We start from the raw sequence: 14158 nt of genomic DNA, 5'->3' as shown, positions 1-14158 counted from the left end.
GTGGGGAGAGTATATTGAGGCTGATGAACTATCCACGAATCTTTCTGTATAGAACAACTATATATTACTGTGTTTATCTTTGGGTTTACTCTATCATAGATCACATTCCTCTCCTAACTAACATTCTATAATTAGTAGCCTTCATTTCACAATAAATGATGATGATGGTGGTGGTCATGATGATGGTGATGACGGTTTTTATGATAGTGCTGATGATGATAATGGTGGGGTGGTGAACACATATATAGCTTTTTCCAGGTGTCAGGCTCTGTCTTGAATGCTTTACAATTATTATCTCATTTAATCAGCACAACAATCTGTGGGCTAGGTGTTGCACACTGACCCTGACTAGTTTGTACATTTGCAACTATTAGGTTCTCTTTGGTAGATACTGGAAACCACTAAAGAAGTGAAAGGTGGTAAAGGTTAAGTACTGCTTCACTATGTCACTATCAGATTTAATGAAAAAACGAATTCTCTCACATATATAAACATTTATTAGCCAACAGGCACCAAAACCCAGCTTGTTTTGTCAGCTTGACTACAACAATAAAAAAAATTTAGAGTCTCTGTCGTTTCAGATACTCTAAGCATCTCTTTGCATGAAAAGTTTGCCTGATACTATCACAAAAGATTGTTGGCTCATTAGAAATCCTAGGCAGTGACTTTTCTAGAATGTGGCTGCACCCGCTTTATGGGCATACCCTCTCCCATGATGAGGTCAAGAAGAGTGACCAGAAAGTGCTGAGAGGAAGTAGAACAAGTAGGGAAGAGGGAATTGAAACTAGGAGTGAGGGGTCAGGCAAAAATTCATTTGGGCCACTTGTCACATATTCAAGCTCCTTATCCTAAGCTGGGTTTGCTCAACTACCAAGAAATAGATGTAGCTTTTGGGACACTTAGCCCAGATTGACGTATCTGCCACCCATTTTTTAAAATAGAGTTTAAGCATTACTGTTGCCTGAGACACATTGCTTCTGGTCAAACAAGGACACTCCAGCAAATATATCAACACTAAAGACTTCTAAACACTAGTCAAGACTGGTAAATTCCCTGAAAGGAAGGAGTTAGTTCTCAGCATGACTTGAAATTAGAACTTTTTTCCCACTGTTTTTATTTTAAAATACTTTTGTCTGGGAGAGAGCACTATGTGGATTTAATACCTTCTTCCATCTCCATAGCACCGTGCAGGTTAACCTAACCTGGGTGGGAAATTTTTTCTTCCCTTCTTTCCAAATGCCTATTAGAGAACACTTTTTTTCTGGGGCTTACCTCTGTCTGTTGATCAGACTGAACAGTGCAAAGAACTGCCACTCCCCTGGAGGACAGATTTTTGTTGAAACTTCTACAGTAGTGCAAAGGATGATGCGTTTCACAACCAACACAGGTGTGCATAGTTGCAACTTATCTTCAGTTTAGAAACATATTGGTTACTGAGGCAATAATTTCTAATTAGCTACCCACAGATGAATGTGGTACTTAAGTATGCTTGAACTCGATAGTACTTCGAAGTCATTTTTAAAGGTCAGTTAACATTCATATTGTATCAAAAATAGTGTATATACATCAACTTGTGCCAAACTATCTCTTTGCCATTGGTGAGAACAGTGTCCTTTGCACACATAAGTTCCACGAATTCAAGAGGACTATTATGTAATAGTGGGTCTTTCAGTTGATTCGAATATGATGTTACTGAGGTCCCAGGTCTAATCTTGATTACAACTCTTTCACTTTCTGTCCCACGGCTGAGCATCTCCATGCTTTGGCCGGTTGATCTAAAGTTGTCTTTTTGGTTTGAGGAAGGCCAGTTGAAAATGTGGGTGACAAGTACAAATCAATCCCCAGAACAAGAGAATAACAAAGTACACTGATCAAACCTGGATCGTGGTTCATCTTTTCCCCAGAAAAGACAAAGACATTTCTGTATAGATGAAAATGTATTTGCATGGAACGTAGTATGGTGGAGTGTGTGTGTGTGTGTGCATGGGTGCAATGTGTCTATATTCGTGTGTACATATGTGCGTGTCAGAGGAGGGATAGATATGTTATTACATTAATGATGACAGCAAAATATACCCATTAATTACCCTGGAGCAAGTTGTGCGCTGAGTGTTGAACCTGCTGTATGTTTATCTGTGCAAGGGTTTACTATAATAATCACCCAAGCATTTCCAGAAGGGAAAGGTGAAGATTGATTTGTCAATGCCTAAGGGTCTCCCAACGTGTGGTCTACAACTGTGTTTGCCAGTGAGTTGTTTGGGCTTCGGCAGGAATTTTCCCACAGAAAGGATGTTCTAACTGGCAAGCTCCCAGGACCGCCCACAAATCCATTTAACCATAACAGAGCTGACGAACACTGTCAGGGCTGGAGTTGGCTTCCAAGTGGGAAGTCAGCCTAGTATTAATAGCACGGTTCCAGCTGCACTATGGGTCCAGTGGACTTCTGATGGACCGGCCTGGGAACCAAGGCACTCTTTGTAACATTTATGGGACATGGATTCTTTGGTGAGCACGGTGGGAAGGGAGTACTGCGGTGGCATGAGAACCGTAGCTTCCCATTCTCCCCTTCTACTCTAATCACTACCAACCCCAGCGTCCAGCAAGAAGAGATCAAGGTGAATTCTAGAGGAATCCTTCTCCCACCTCACGTCTGGGCAGAGCCTGCCCTGGCCCTGGTTCAGCTCGCTTGGGTTGGCTGTTCCCATGTACAGGATATTTGTAAGTTGGGTGTTTCTAGGTCACCTGTATTTAATTATGGGATATAGATGCTTATTTTAACATAGTAGCTGTTTATCCAGGTAAAATTATATTAGAATTTGAGACATTTTTATTTTAAATATTTTTTATTCATTTTAACTAATTTCAGCCCTGATTATGTTCTTGTGCTTCTTTAATGGGTTAAAGCCATTATTTTTATGCAAATGGAAAGGGTGTGCATGGTTGCAGTAAAACATTCTGTTTTCTGGCTATAGGAGGAAATGGGAGAAGTGGGTGGTGCAGAGTGTGTGAGTGTGTGTGTGTGTGTGTGTGTGTGTTTGTAATTTGAATATGACCTGAAGGTGTGTTGCTCAAACCAAGACATGCTTTAAGAAATTAAAAATTGTATTTGTATTCAAGGAAGCTCTTTTTCACTAATGTATTTGGAAATATTCCAGACCTTCTTTTTTTTTGACAGAAGTATTAGAATTAAAAGATTTTTTAGCCCTGGGAGCTCTTTAAATACATAAGTTTTTAAAAAGAATTTTAAAAAGACTAGATGGCAACCAGTAAATTATTTTCTGCTAATCTTAAATAAATATCTCTATTATGTAAGTGTAGCATCAAAGTTGTCTTATGGGATACAGAGGAACCCAAAGGAAAATAATTTGTTTAGTAACTTGATTTTCTTCCTTTTTTTTCATGATTCAAAAGTTGTTAAATTAATCCTGTTTGGGGCAGTGTAAATGTGGGAATTTGTAAATGAATAACAAATAGAAAGCGTAAATCAACTAAAATGTATATGAAACCCTGCTGGATTCTTAGGAGGTCTCTTGACATTTCTGAACCGCACTTCTCTTTTCTAGGATTCTATTTTAGAACACAGTCATAAATGCAAAAGGAAGATTTCAGCACCAAATTACACTCATCTTTAAAATATTGGGCTCCTTCAGCCCCTTCCAAACACTGAAAAGCTCTTTGGAGTTTGAATTGCTGAGGCATGGAAAACTTTTCTTCCAGAAGATTTTTTAAGGAAAAATTATATTTAGGATTATAAGTATAGAATTATAACACAGACAATTCAAAGTACTTAATAAGCCTCTGTAGGTAAGTCTAGATTATCTCTAAAATAGCTCATTATTTCACCCAATCCCATAATTAAATGTTTGAGGAGGTAAAACTGAGTGCACATGATTTTCAGAGCGACAAATCTATTTGCAGTCACTGTAACCCAATTATTTATTTTGTAGGAAAGGGAACTGAGGATGAGAGGGGCTAAGCGACTTGAGCAAGGCTACTGCTAGTGAGGGCAGAGCTAGGAGGGTGATGGTAAGCAACAGTGAGAGTGTTCATCACCTATTGAAGATCCTCTATTTCCTAGATCTACTTAGATCTTTTCATTTTACCCTCACAGCAACCTTGCAAGGCAATGGGTCATATTCCAGTTTATAAATGAGAAAACTGAAACATGGGAGGTTCTCTAACTTTTCAAAGTGAATAGACATTAAGAGGCAGAGCAAGAATTCAAATGCACACCCGCTGATTCTGAAGGCCTCGTGTCTCCATTGTACCAGGCTGGCTCCCAGGCCTCAATATAGCCTAAAATCCAAGTAGCGTCCCTTCTTTATACATGTTTGTACGTAATATGTCAAGAGCATCTCCATCTAAGCAACCACTCTGGTTATTGAATTTGATGGGTAGTAGTCTGGGGTATTGGGTCTCCTTACCTTAGTTTTTCTGACAAAAATGATTGTCCCTCTCTTATTAGATATAGTAATATTCCATAATTTGTCTTCAATTAGAAATCCAGAATTTTTTTTTCTGCTTGTTTCTCCCAAATCCCCCCAGTACCTAGTTGTATATTTTAGTTGTGGGTCCTTCTAGTTGTGGCAACAAAATTTGTCTTCAATTAATGCCACCTGTTCTTCTTTGGAAAATATATACTTTAAAATATCTAACTCCTTTATTTAGATCTAAAAAAGAGTACACTCCTTTCTCTTATCCAGTGATTCATTCATTCAGTAGATATGTATTGAATGCCTACTATGAGCAGACACTGTTCTAGGCTTTGGAGATACAGCTCTGAATAAAACAGACACACATTCCTTCCCTTGTGGTACTTTCATTGTAGGGTGTCAGAGGATAGCCAGTAAGCAGCAGAAAATAAAGTAAGTGAGATGGTGATAAGTGTCCCGGAAACAAAAAATAAAGAAATAAAGAAAAAATCAGGGACAGGAGACATCAGAAAGATGGGATTGGTGTTAGTTAAAAAGGACTTCTCTGAGAGGGTGAATTTGGGGAGTGTTTATCACATTATTGATTCAGTGAAAAATGCCAATAGGTGTCAATTTTTTTCAGCAAATTTCTTTCCAAAACCATAATACCCCAATCCCCACCAGTGGTAAAATGCTTATCCTAACTCTGTCTCCATCCTCATGATACGTCTTCCCATTTATCCCTTGTGTAAACCATTGTTATCTCTATAGTACAAAAAACAGGAATAAAATGGGTTGCCCACGAATCTAAGGGAGATGTGAATAGAGAACAAAACAAGCATAGCACCTGATCTACTCTTCCCAAACATCTCACCAAATCTCAGAAATATTGAAATGACTAACCCAGAATCACATGGCAAGGTGCTCTTTATTCCATTTATCCAGCAAGTTATGAATTGAGTTCCTACAGTGGGCCAGGCTACTGAGATGGACCAAGGAGATCCAGCAGGACTCACAAGAGATTGTCTCTGGCCTAGAGGCACATACAGGGACCTCTGACCCCAACCCAGTGCTCATTCCCCTATACCATGATGGAGAATCTCCTTTCTTTCCCAAGGTCTGAGAAGAATGAGAATGGTGTTCCCATTTATATTTATATTTCCTACTCTGCACTTCAAGTGTGTTATGGGTTAAATGAAACCACATCAGCTGGCCTAGGAACCAAAACCACCATGTATCTTGGTTTTCTATGGGAGAATGCATTCAGACTTTTGAACACCAACCATCTTTACAAACTTCCAAATTGGGGAGTGTCTGAGTTGGAAAATATGAGCAAAGATTGTTTAGAGTCCATTAAGGCAAACTTTGGGTGTCCAACCTTCAAGATATTGAGCATCTCCTGGACTAGACAACATCCTCTTCAGTCCTTAAGGCAGCATCAAATGAGATACAAATGGTTGTCTACATTTGTAGCTATTACTGCAAATAAGTAGTAATAGCTTCCTCAAAATTGTATGGGAAAAGTTTTTTTCTCTTCACTATGAAGACAAACTGATGGTCATAAATATTCACCTTTAAGACCGAAGTCCACAAATGGTAATCTGTGGAATGGGTATACCAGCTATTCTGGTAATTTGTCATAGTTCTCTAGGGCCATGGGGATCTACAAGGGGATTGTAACTCATTTAATCTGTATCTGTTATATTATCTATGGGTGGGACTCCCGTTGCTATTCATGGCAGTAGCCAGCATAGAACCACAAATGTGTGTTGAATGGAGTGGAGAGGAAGGAAATGTTCTCTTGGCCATTGCATATACTAGCAAGTGTCATTTTCCCATCTTTCTCCCATAACGCAAATGCCATGGGCATTTCAGTTTCTGTTATACATCCCTGCTTGATCAGAATGATACTGCTATCATAATAAGGACTTTGAATTTATATAAGCTTCCTAAAGAAACATGAGCTTGGATTGAACTGCAATGGATGCTCCGCCGAAGTTCAAAGGAAATATGATCATGGTTGCCTTGGCAACCATAGCTCTGCACTCTTTTGTTTTATTACTTACTATTTTCCTATTTGGGGGTCATTTTGAGGAGAAACAAGGGCAAAGATATCAGTAAGGCCTCATTTTCAATTTATGAGGCTCCAGGGAATGATACAACTTGATGTAGCTGTAAAAGTATCTCCTTTTCTTAAAATTTCCCCAAATATTCAAAAGTCCAGGCATGTGAAATGAAGTAAAAATAGGCTATTACTTATGTTGAAATGTAAATATCATCTTTACTTTCTACAAAGGTAATTTTTAAAGCACTGAAAGAAATGACCACTTTTATATTTCTCTCTAGCATACAACTATGACTCCTATATTTCTTTAAAAAGGGAAGAATTCTTGGCCAGTAAATTTCCATAAGTATTTTTACATGTAATGCAGTTATTCAGCTGCAAATGACTATACAATTAAAATAGTTTTGCTCTAGGAAAGGGCCTGTATGGGAGACTGTCAAACAGTGATATTTTAGCAATGTGTTAAGTTATTATTCATCAATACATCTTCTTGTAGGTTTCCTTTGTAGACCACATGAGGTTTTTTAAAGAGAAAATGTGGTAATTAATATTTGAATCTTTATAATATATTTATTGTCATCAAAAGAAAAACATAGTATAAATCTATATTGTCACATGACTACCATACAAAAAGTCATTGAAAAACATTTTCTTTTGTCCAATCACTTATTATTAAGTTTGTATGGGTAAATTTTATATGTTAACACTCTAGGACAGGAGTTAAGAAAGTCTTTTTTATCAACAGCCAGATGGTAAATATTTTAGGCTTTGGGGGCCATATAGGTTTTGTTGCAACTACTTAACTCTGATGTTATAGCTGAAAGCATCCAGAGACAACGTAAAGGACAGACCAGGCTGTGTTAAATTAATACCATATTTACAGAAACAGACAGCAGACTGGATTTGGCCCGTGGACTGCAGTTAACCAACTCCCACTCCAGGAGAAAACAATTTTCTGCTTACTGATCTGATCACAGCGCACACGTGAGTGTAGTGCTTCAAGCAAATTGGTTTTTTTAAAAGATGTGCCTAAAAGGCTGTTCTCTCACTGCCTTTTGTATAAAATGTCACAGTTCCTGCCATATTGGTTTCTAGAGATGTTAGAGAGGAGTGTGCAAGAGAGTAGAAGCAGATATTTCATAATAGCTTGCTTAGTTTAAAACCTGCTAGAACATTTAACAAAAAAGAAACTAAGAAGATTTCCTTATGTGCCGGGCAAGTTCAAAACTGATCTTGAACGTCAAAGGCCTGCCGTCCCCTGCCTGCATATTTAGCCATGTCAACTGAACCAAGCACTGTGAGAGGGAGCCCCTTTGCCTCCAGCTGGATGGCCTCTCCATCCTTATGGGGTCTCCTTGGTCACCCGACACCAACTAAAACATGTTTTCTTCTTTATTTTCTGTTAGAGTATTCTCTGCTGCTTTGTACAAACTGATTTTAACATCCTCTTTTGGTTTTAATAAAATATTTCAAACATAAAAGTATAGAAAAAATTAAACAAAAATCTATGTATTTGTCACTCAGATTTAATAACTGTTAACATTTTCTATTGTTTGCTTCAGATGCTTTTATCTTTTTTTAAAAGAAATAATACACATGGACACAATTGAAGCCTATACCAGACTTTGAGTGTATATGATTTTTCCACATTCTAATAATATTTAAAGAGGCAATTTATTTTCAGATGAATCTACATTCTTTTCTACTTATTAAACTGAGTTCTTGAGAGCCAAGAGAATAGAAAGATTAGTGATTTGATTGTATATGTACACATTATCGTAGGTGCACAGTATGACAGTTTGATCTGATTTGATACAGTTTTCTGTCTATCCAGGTCTAAATAATGCTCCAAGTTTATTCCCAAGAGAGACTTTGCAAATTCCCCACATCCCTATTGTAAATGAGGTGTGTGTCTAAGAGACACTAAATATAAATCATTCTAATTCATAATAAACGCTAGATACAGCTTTTCATTTCCATGGCAACTTTTTCAAATGAGTTATTTTTCTCTGCTGCCCTTAACATTGTTAATGCTTTATTGAACAAGTGCTTTCACAAATGTTCTCTCATTCAATCCTTGGGACATCCTGTGTGGTGGTTAGAATAGATACTATTGCACCGATCTCCCAGGTAAGGAAATTAAGGCACAAGGATGTCAGTACAATGCTTCGTAGGTCTTGGCTGCACCTTAGCACCATCTAGTGAGCTCTAAAAAAGTACTTATGGATCTCTGAGCCTATCCACAGATTTGATACAAGCAGGCTGGGATGGACCATGGGCATCAGTATTTTTAATTGATTATGCTGTATAGCCAAGGTTGAGAATCCTTAGTGGACCAGTAGAAATGGTCCAAATTGTTTAACCCTGTGGTTCTCAACTGGGGGCTATTTGCCCCCCCCCCCCCAGGGAACATTTGACAATGGGACATTTTTGATTGCCACAATTTGTAGGGGTGTGCTACTGGCATCTAGTGGATAGAGACCAAGGATGCTGCTAAAACATTCTACAGTGCTCCTCCTAACAGAGAATTATCTGGCTCCAAGGGTCAATAGTGCTGAAATTGAGAAACCCCCATTTAACCTTAAGTGTTGGACTAAAGTCCCTCTGACTCTAAGCTATTGTTCTTTCTTCAGTCCCAAGTTGCAAGGTTATCCAAATTAGTCATCATCCTATTATCACTGCTAATAACTTATATTTTAAGTAGATTGTTCTTCAAAGCTAAAATGTTTACAATGACTTTTTAGTGTATCAGGAACTAGGTGATCTTGTTTCATAACCACACTAGGATGGGCAGAAATCCGGCTTTTGTCAGAATACCAAAAGTAACACAAAACAAACAAACAGATAAAAAACAACACTGCATCAAAAAGAAGAAAAGAGCTATCTCTCAATTTAAGTATATATATGTATGATCTCAAATAAGAAATATGTATTATATAAAGCAGTGGTTCTCAAACTCGAGCGTGCATTGAAATCCCCTGGAGGGTTTGTTAAAACTCAGACTGCTGCGTCCCAACCCCAGAGTGTCTGATTCTGTAGATCTGAGGTGGGGTTCAAGCACTTGCATTTCTAACAAGTTTCCATCTGAGACTGAAGCTTCTGGTTCTGAGACTGCACTTTGAGAATTACTGATGTAAATTCTGTTTCTATATTAGCTTTTCAAAGGAATATTAACCTCAGGACTATCTACTAAAGTTACAAGTTAATATTCCTAAAATTGCGAAAATTGCTTCATCATAGTAGACGACTTAAAAATATGATTCATCGACAGGTAAAAGGATCTTCTAGTTCTACAGTCACAATCAGAACAGACCTATGGAAGTGAACCTTTTGCTCCCACTTCTAAGAGCAGTATGAGTTAGCTATAGTGAGCGTCGTGTAAAGGATATGTCTAGTGTTAAGAATGCAGAACTTTCCACCTGATCAGAATTGAAAAGACACCAGTTCACTGAGACATTTTAAAATACATCTGGTCAATGAGAGAGCTGATATTTTCTAAGGTACCTGATGTGCATTCTTCAAATTATAAGTTGACGCTTAAATGAAAAATGACTTGAACCAAATTTTCCTCTTTTTGGATTCCTTTTTTTTTTAAGATTTTATTTTTTTCCTTTTTCTCCCCAAAGCCCCACGGTACATAGTTGTATATTCTTCATTGTGGGTCCTTCTAGTTGTGGCATGTGGGACGCTGCGTCAGCGTGGTTTGATGAGCAGTGCCATGTCCGCGCCCAGGATTCGAACCAATGAAACACTGGGCCGCCTGCAGTGGAACGCACAAACTTAACCACTCGGCCACGGGGCCAGCCCTCTTTGGATTCTTTAACATATGATTGTGGAAGGGTGGATGTATATTTAAAATTTTAATGAAATTTATTGCCTATCTATAAAATAAGATATCTTAATTCCTTAACTAATTGGAATATTGGCACAGGCAGCTAAATAATCTCAAGAGTTAAGTATGGAATCAGAAACCTATTTCAGGTGTTTCGGAAAACAGGTCAATTATTCTAGTCCTTCGGCCAACAACACTTTACAGACAGCAGTGATTTATTTGGTGTGTTTTATGATTTTCCTAAACTAGCCTAAAGTTAGATATTACAGCATCTTTTGTAGGTGAATAATCTAAACTCCAAAGTGATAGAATTCGAGAGTACTCATCCTTATTTTCTACAGCAAGAGCTCATAGAAACTAGAATACACTCTCATCTCTGCCTCTTAGATGTTTTCTGAGTCCCTTGATAGTGAAGATTTTGTTAGTTCTTTCTAGAACCTGGCACACTTCCTAGTACATACCAAGTGATAAGTATGCTTTCACTGAATTTGCTTAAATAGGTATATGAAAAGTCTGTGCATTTCTATATTTCATGAATTTAAAATCACGTATTTCAGTCCCATTTAAATTTAGGATCCTCCTAAAGAGGATCCTAAAGAGGATCCAGTCTATACTGTCCAAACTGCAAACTTTTAATTGTGATCAAGGGATTGAGAAGAAGAAATGGAAACTGTGGGAGAATTTTCCGAGAAGTAAGCACTTCTGTTGTACTGATATTGATAATATATATGGCAGTCAGCAATGATAAGACTCCCAAAGGATAACTAAATAACCCTGTACTGTAAAATATAGTATAAAATTAAAACTGCTAAGAGAACAAATGAAATCTAAGGATTGAAAAAAATGTACCCATTAGCATCGTTCTGCTGTTGTGTGTTTAAGAGCAAACTGGGAAGTTGCTATGGCATTGACTTATGCGTGCATAGCAACAGAGCGAGTTCAGTGATTCAGCTTGATAAAAGAGGAAATTAGCTCACCATTTCCCTTTCCCCAAATCGGAGTCAGATATCCAAATATTTCATTTTGAAGTGGTATATCCATCAACATGTTCTAATGGATAAAAGTCAATAGTGAGGCTTGGCGGGGAGGTCACGAGATGAAATTCATGTCATGTGCTTACTTTAGAGAATGCAACTCATGTCTAAAGAATCTATTAATATCTCTGCATCCTGCTTTCCCCCAATAGAATGGGGTTTCTCACTGGCATCTGTTGGGTGAATATACAATGATGAGTAATAATTTGGCAAAAGACAGCAATTTATCAGCCCATATAGCTTTGTTCTAATGAAAGTTGATGATATATTTTGAGAAAGAAACATTGCTCGGCTGTAAAACTGTAATTCCCTGGGTGAAACAGCCCTCCAGGGAAAGGATAGATTTTGCCCGCATGATATGTGAAGTTTAGTCATTATCAACTGCACAAAGCAGAGGTCAGCCGTGGGTGTATATGTGGGAGGCACCATTATGAAATCAACCCACAGCCACTGCACCGCTGGAGTGAGCCAATAAAAACAAAGCCAAATGTCACAAATAAATGCTGACATTTTATCACATGATTATTTTAAATATTATTTCACCGCTGCGTCTTTTCTTGTATTGTTTATCCTCCACATCTTTATTTTGTTTCCAGTTTCCTTTCTTTAAACTGCTAAATGAGAAATGGGGAAGTACGGTTTGAGTCAGTACTTGACCATGAACATGGGAAGTTGACTGACGCCCCCCAAAAGAGCCCAAATGTGTGAAACTTGGATTCTTAGATTTATCCTGGGTTGACTTGGGTTTTGGAAACATAATAATTTTATTAATTTACTTTTAATTTGCATACAGTAAAATTCGTCTTTTTGAGGAGCACAGTTCTATGAGTTTGGACAAATACTTAAAATTGTGTAACCACCACCACAATCCGGATACAGAAGAGTTCTGTCACTCCCCTGCAAGTTCCCTCATGCTGCCCCTTTATGGTTAATCTCTCCCTGCACCCCCAGGCCCTGGCAAACACTAATCTGTTGGAGTTGTTCTATTTTGACTGTTTTTCTTCTCTCCGGTCATTCATGCAACAACCATTTGTTGAGAGTACTATGTGCTGGGCTCTGTTTGAGGTGCTGGGGATGAAATGGTGAGCAAGACTGACATGAAGCTTTCCATGCAGATACAAGATGGTAAACAATAGTAAACCAGTAATTCCAAATTGTAGTAAATGCTGTGTAGAAAACAGATTCCTATGATAGCAGATGTGAGAAGATGGAATCTAATTTTAGATAGAGTGTTAGAGAATGTTGCTCTGGGAAGGTGACATTTAATCTGAGGACCAAAGGACAAGAAGGAGATGGCTATATAAAATGGACAAAGGGTCGGGGCACATGGGGCAATCATTCCAGGAGGAAGGAACAGCGGGTACAAAACAAGGACCAGGAGTCTAGTGAGAGAAGGGAACAAAGGCCTCAGGTGCTGGGAACACATAGGCAGGGCCTAGCTAAAATGTGTGTACTTCATTCCATTGCAGCAGTAAGCCATTGAATTAGGATGAGCCTTTAATTGGGGATGATTTGGTTGATGTAGTTTTGTGTAGAAAGTTGATTGTTTGAAATAGAGAAACCCATTAGATATTTATGTGGAGATGTGAAGCCCCTAGATGGATATGTGCCTTTAGAGGAAGATGGGCATGGATGTTAGCTCAGGGCCAGTCTTCCTCAGCAAAAAAAAAAAAAAAAGAGGAGCATTGGCAGCAGGTGTTAGCTCAGGGCTAATCTTCCTCAAAAATAAATAAATAATTAATTAATTTAAAAAATTAAAAATAAAAGGACGAAAGTAATAATTCACCTAAGATTGAGATTGCTGAGGGTGAAATGGTGTAGTATATGCATACAATGAATACTCACTGAAAGTAATGGCTTGCATTTGTAGAGTGTTTTAAGTTTACCAATCATACTTTACACATGATATAAAATTCTCATTAAGTATCTTATTAAATATCAAGTGCAAGCAAAAGTAAGATCAGAATTATTATTATTAACTGATTTTAAAGGGCTTGTGAGCCAGAGCAGAGGCATTCTTGTTCCTGACTCTATCTGAATAGTATCTTGGATGAGAGAGTGCCAGCATCATCTATTTATTAGCTCCCATGCTCAGTGATTATGTGAAAAGAAAGGAAAAGAACTTTAAAGCTGGGGTGATTGTCTAGACAGTCTTAAAATAGCTGCTCCCAGGTGCAAAGGAAGCAGTAAAATGCAGACAAAGCGTAAGGGTCCTTTGCCAAAAATACAGTGTGTTTGAACTTTCATAGTCTCCCTGTAAATTCCAAAAGAGAAAATGGCTAGGAGAGTAAATCCCAATAATTATGATTGCTAATTACTTTGTTACCTCCACTTCACACAGAGGCATTCTCTGTGCTAAGTTCAATAAAATTTTGTGAGATAATTATTTGGATAATTCAGAGCTAAAATAGTCTAGGCTGAAATATTTAGCTGACTGAAACACCTGTACAAGCTTTAAAATATGTAGAAAACAGACTTCATTTTTCACTTCATTGTGGAGATCTTGTAACAGAAAACAGGGTTGTTTATGTAATTCCCCATCAAGCCATATTACTCTCTGTAGCACTGGTGCAGTTAGTAAAATTGCATTGAATACAAAAATGCATTTCTGGTTAGACAAACTGTGGTATGGTCGGACCATAGAATACAATTTGGTAATAAAAAGAAATGAACTATTGATACACTCAACAACTTGGATGGATCTCAAGGGTATTATGCTGAGTGAATAAAGCCTGTCAAAAAGGCTACATGCTGTATGAATCCATTTATATGACATTTTTGAAATGACAAAATTATAGAAATGGAAAACAGATTA

At 37.8% G+C, this 14158-nt stretch overlaps 1 protein-coding gene across 7 annotated transcripts in view; it reads left to right on the top strand.

The window, feature by feature from the left end:
* ARHGAP6 (Rho GTPase activating protein 6) overlaps window positions 1–14158 on the top strand; it is a 462402-nt gene that overhangs the window by 292684 nt on the left and 155560 nt on the right. Inside the window, exon 1 of one of the 7 annotated variants that reach the window (XM_008524992.2) lies at window positions 2359–2615. The exons of 5 other annotated variants lie outside the window; for them this stretch is intronic. In XM_008524992.2, coding sequence (XP_008523214.1) covers window positions 2487–2615 — 129 coding nt within the window. In that variant the 5' untranslated portion in view covers window positions 2359–2486. Of the gene's footprint in view, window positions 1–2358; window positions 2719–14158 lie in introns of those variants that run through there. One more of the 7 variants, XM_008524993.2, reaches the window with a different exon arrangement.

This window comes from Equus przewalskii, chromosome X (assembly GCF_037783145.1).
Source record: "Equus przewalskii isolate Varuska chromosome X, EquPr2, whole genome shotgun sequence".
Lineage (NCBI taxonomy): Eukaryota > Metazoa > Chordata > Mammalia > Perissodactyla > Equidae > Equus > Equus przewalskii.
Note: the sequence above shows the minus strand (reverse complement) of the source record. Positions and strands in the feature narration are given on the sequence as shown.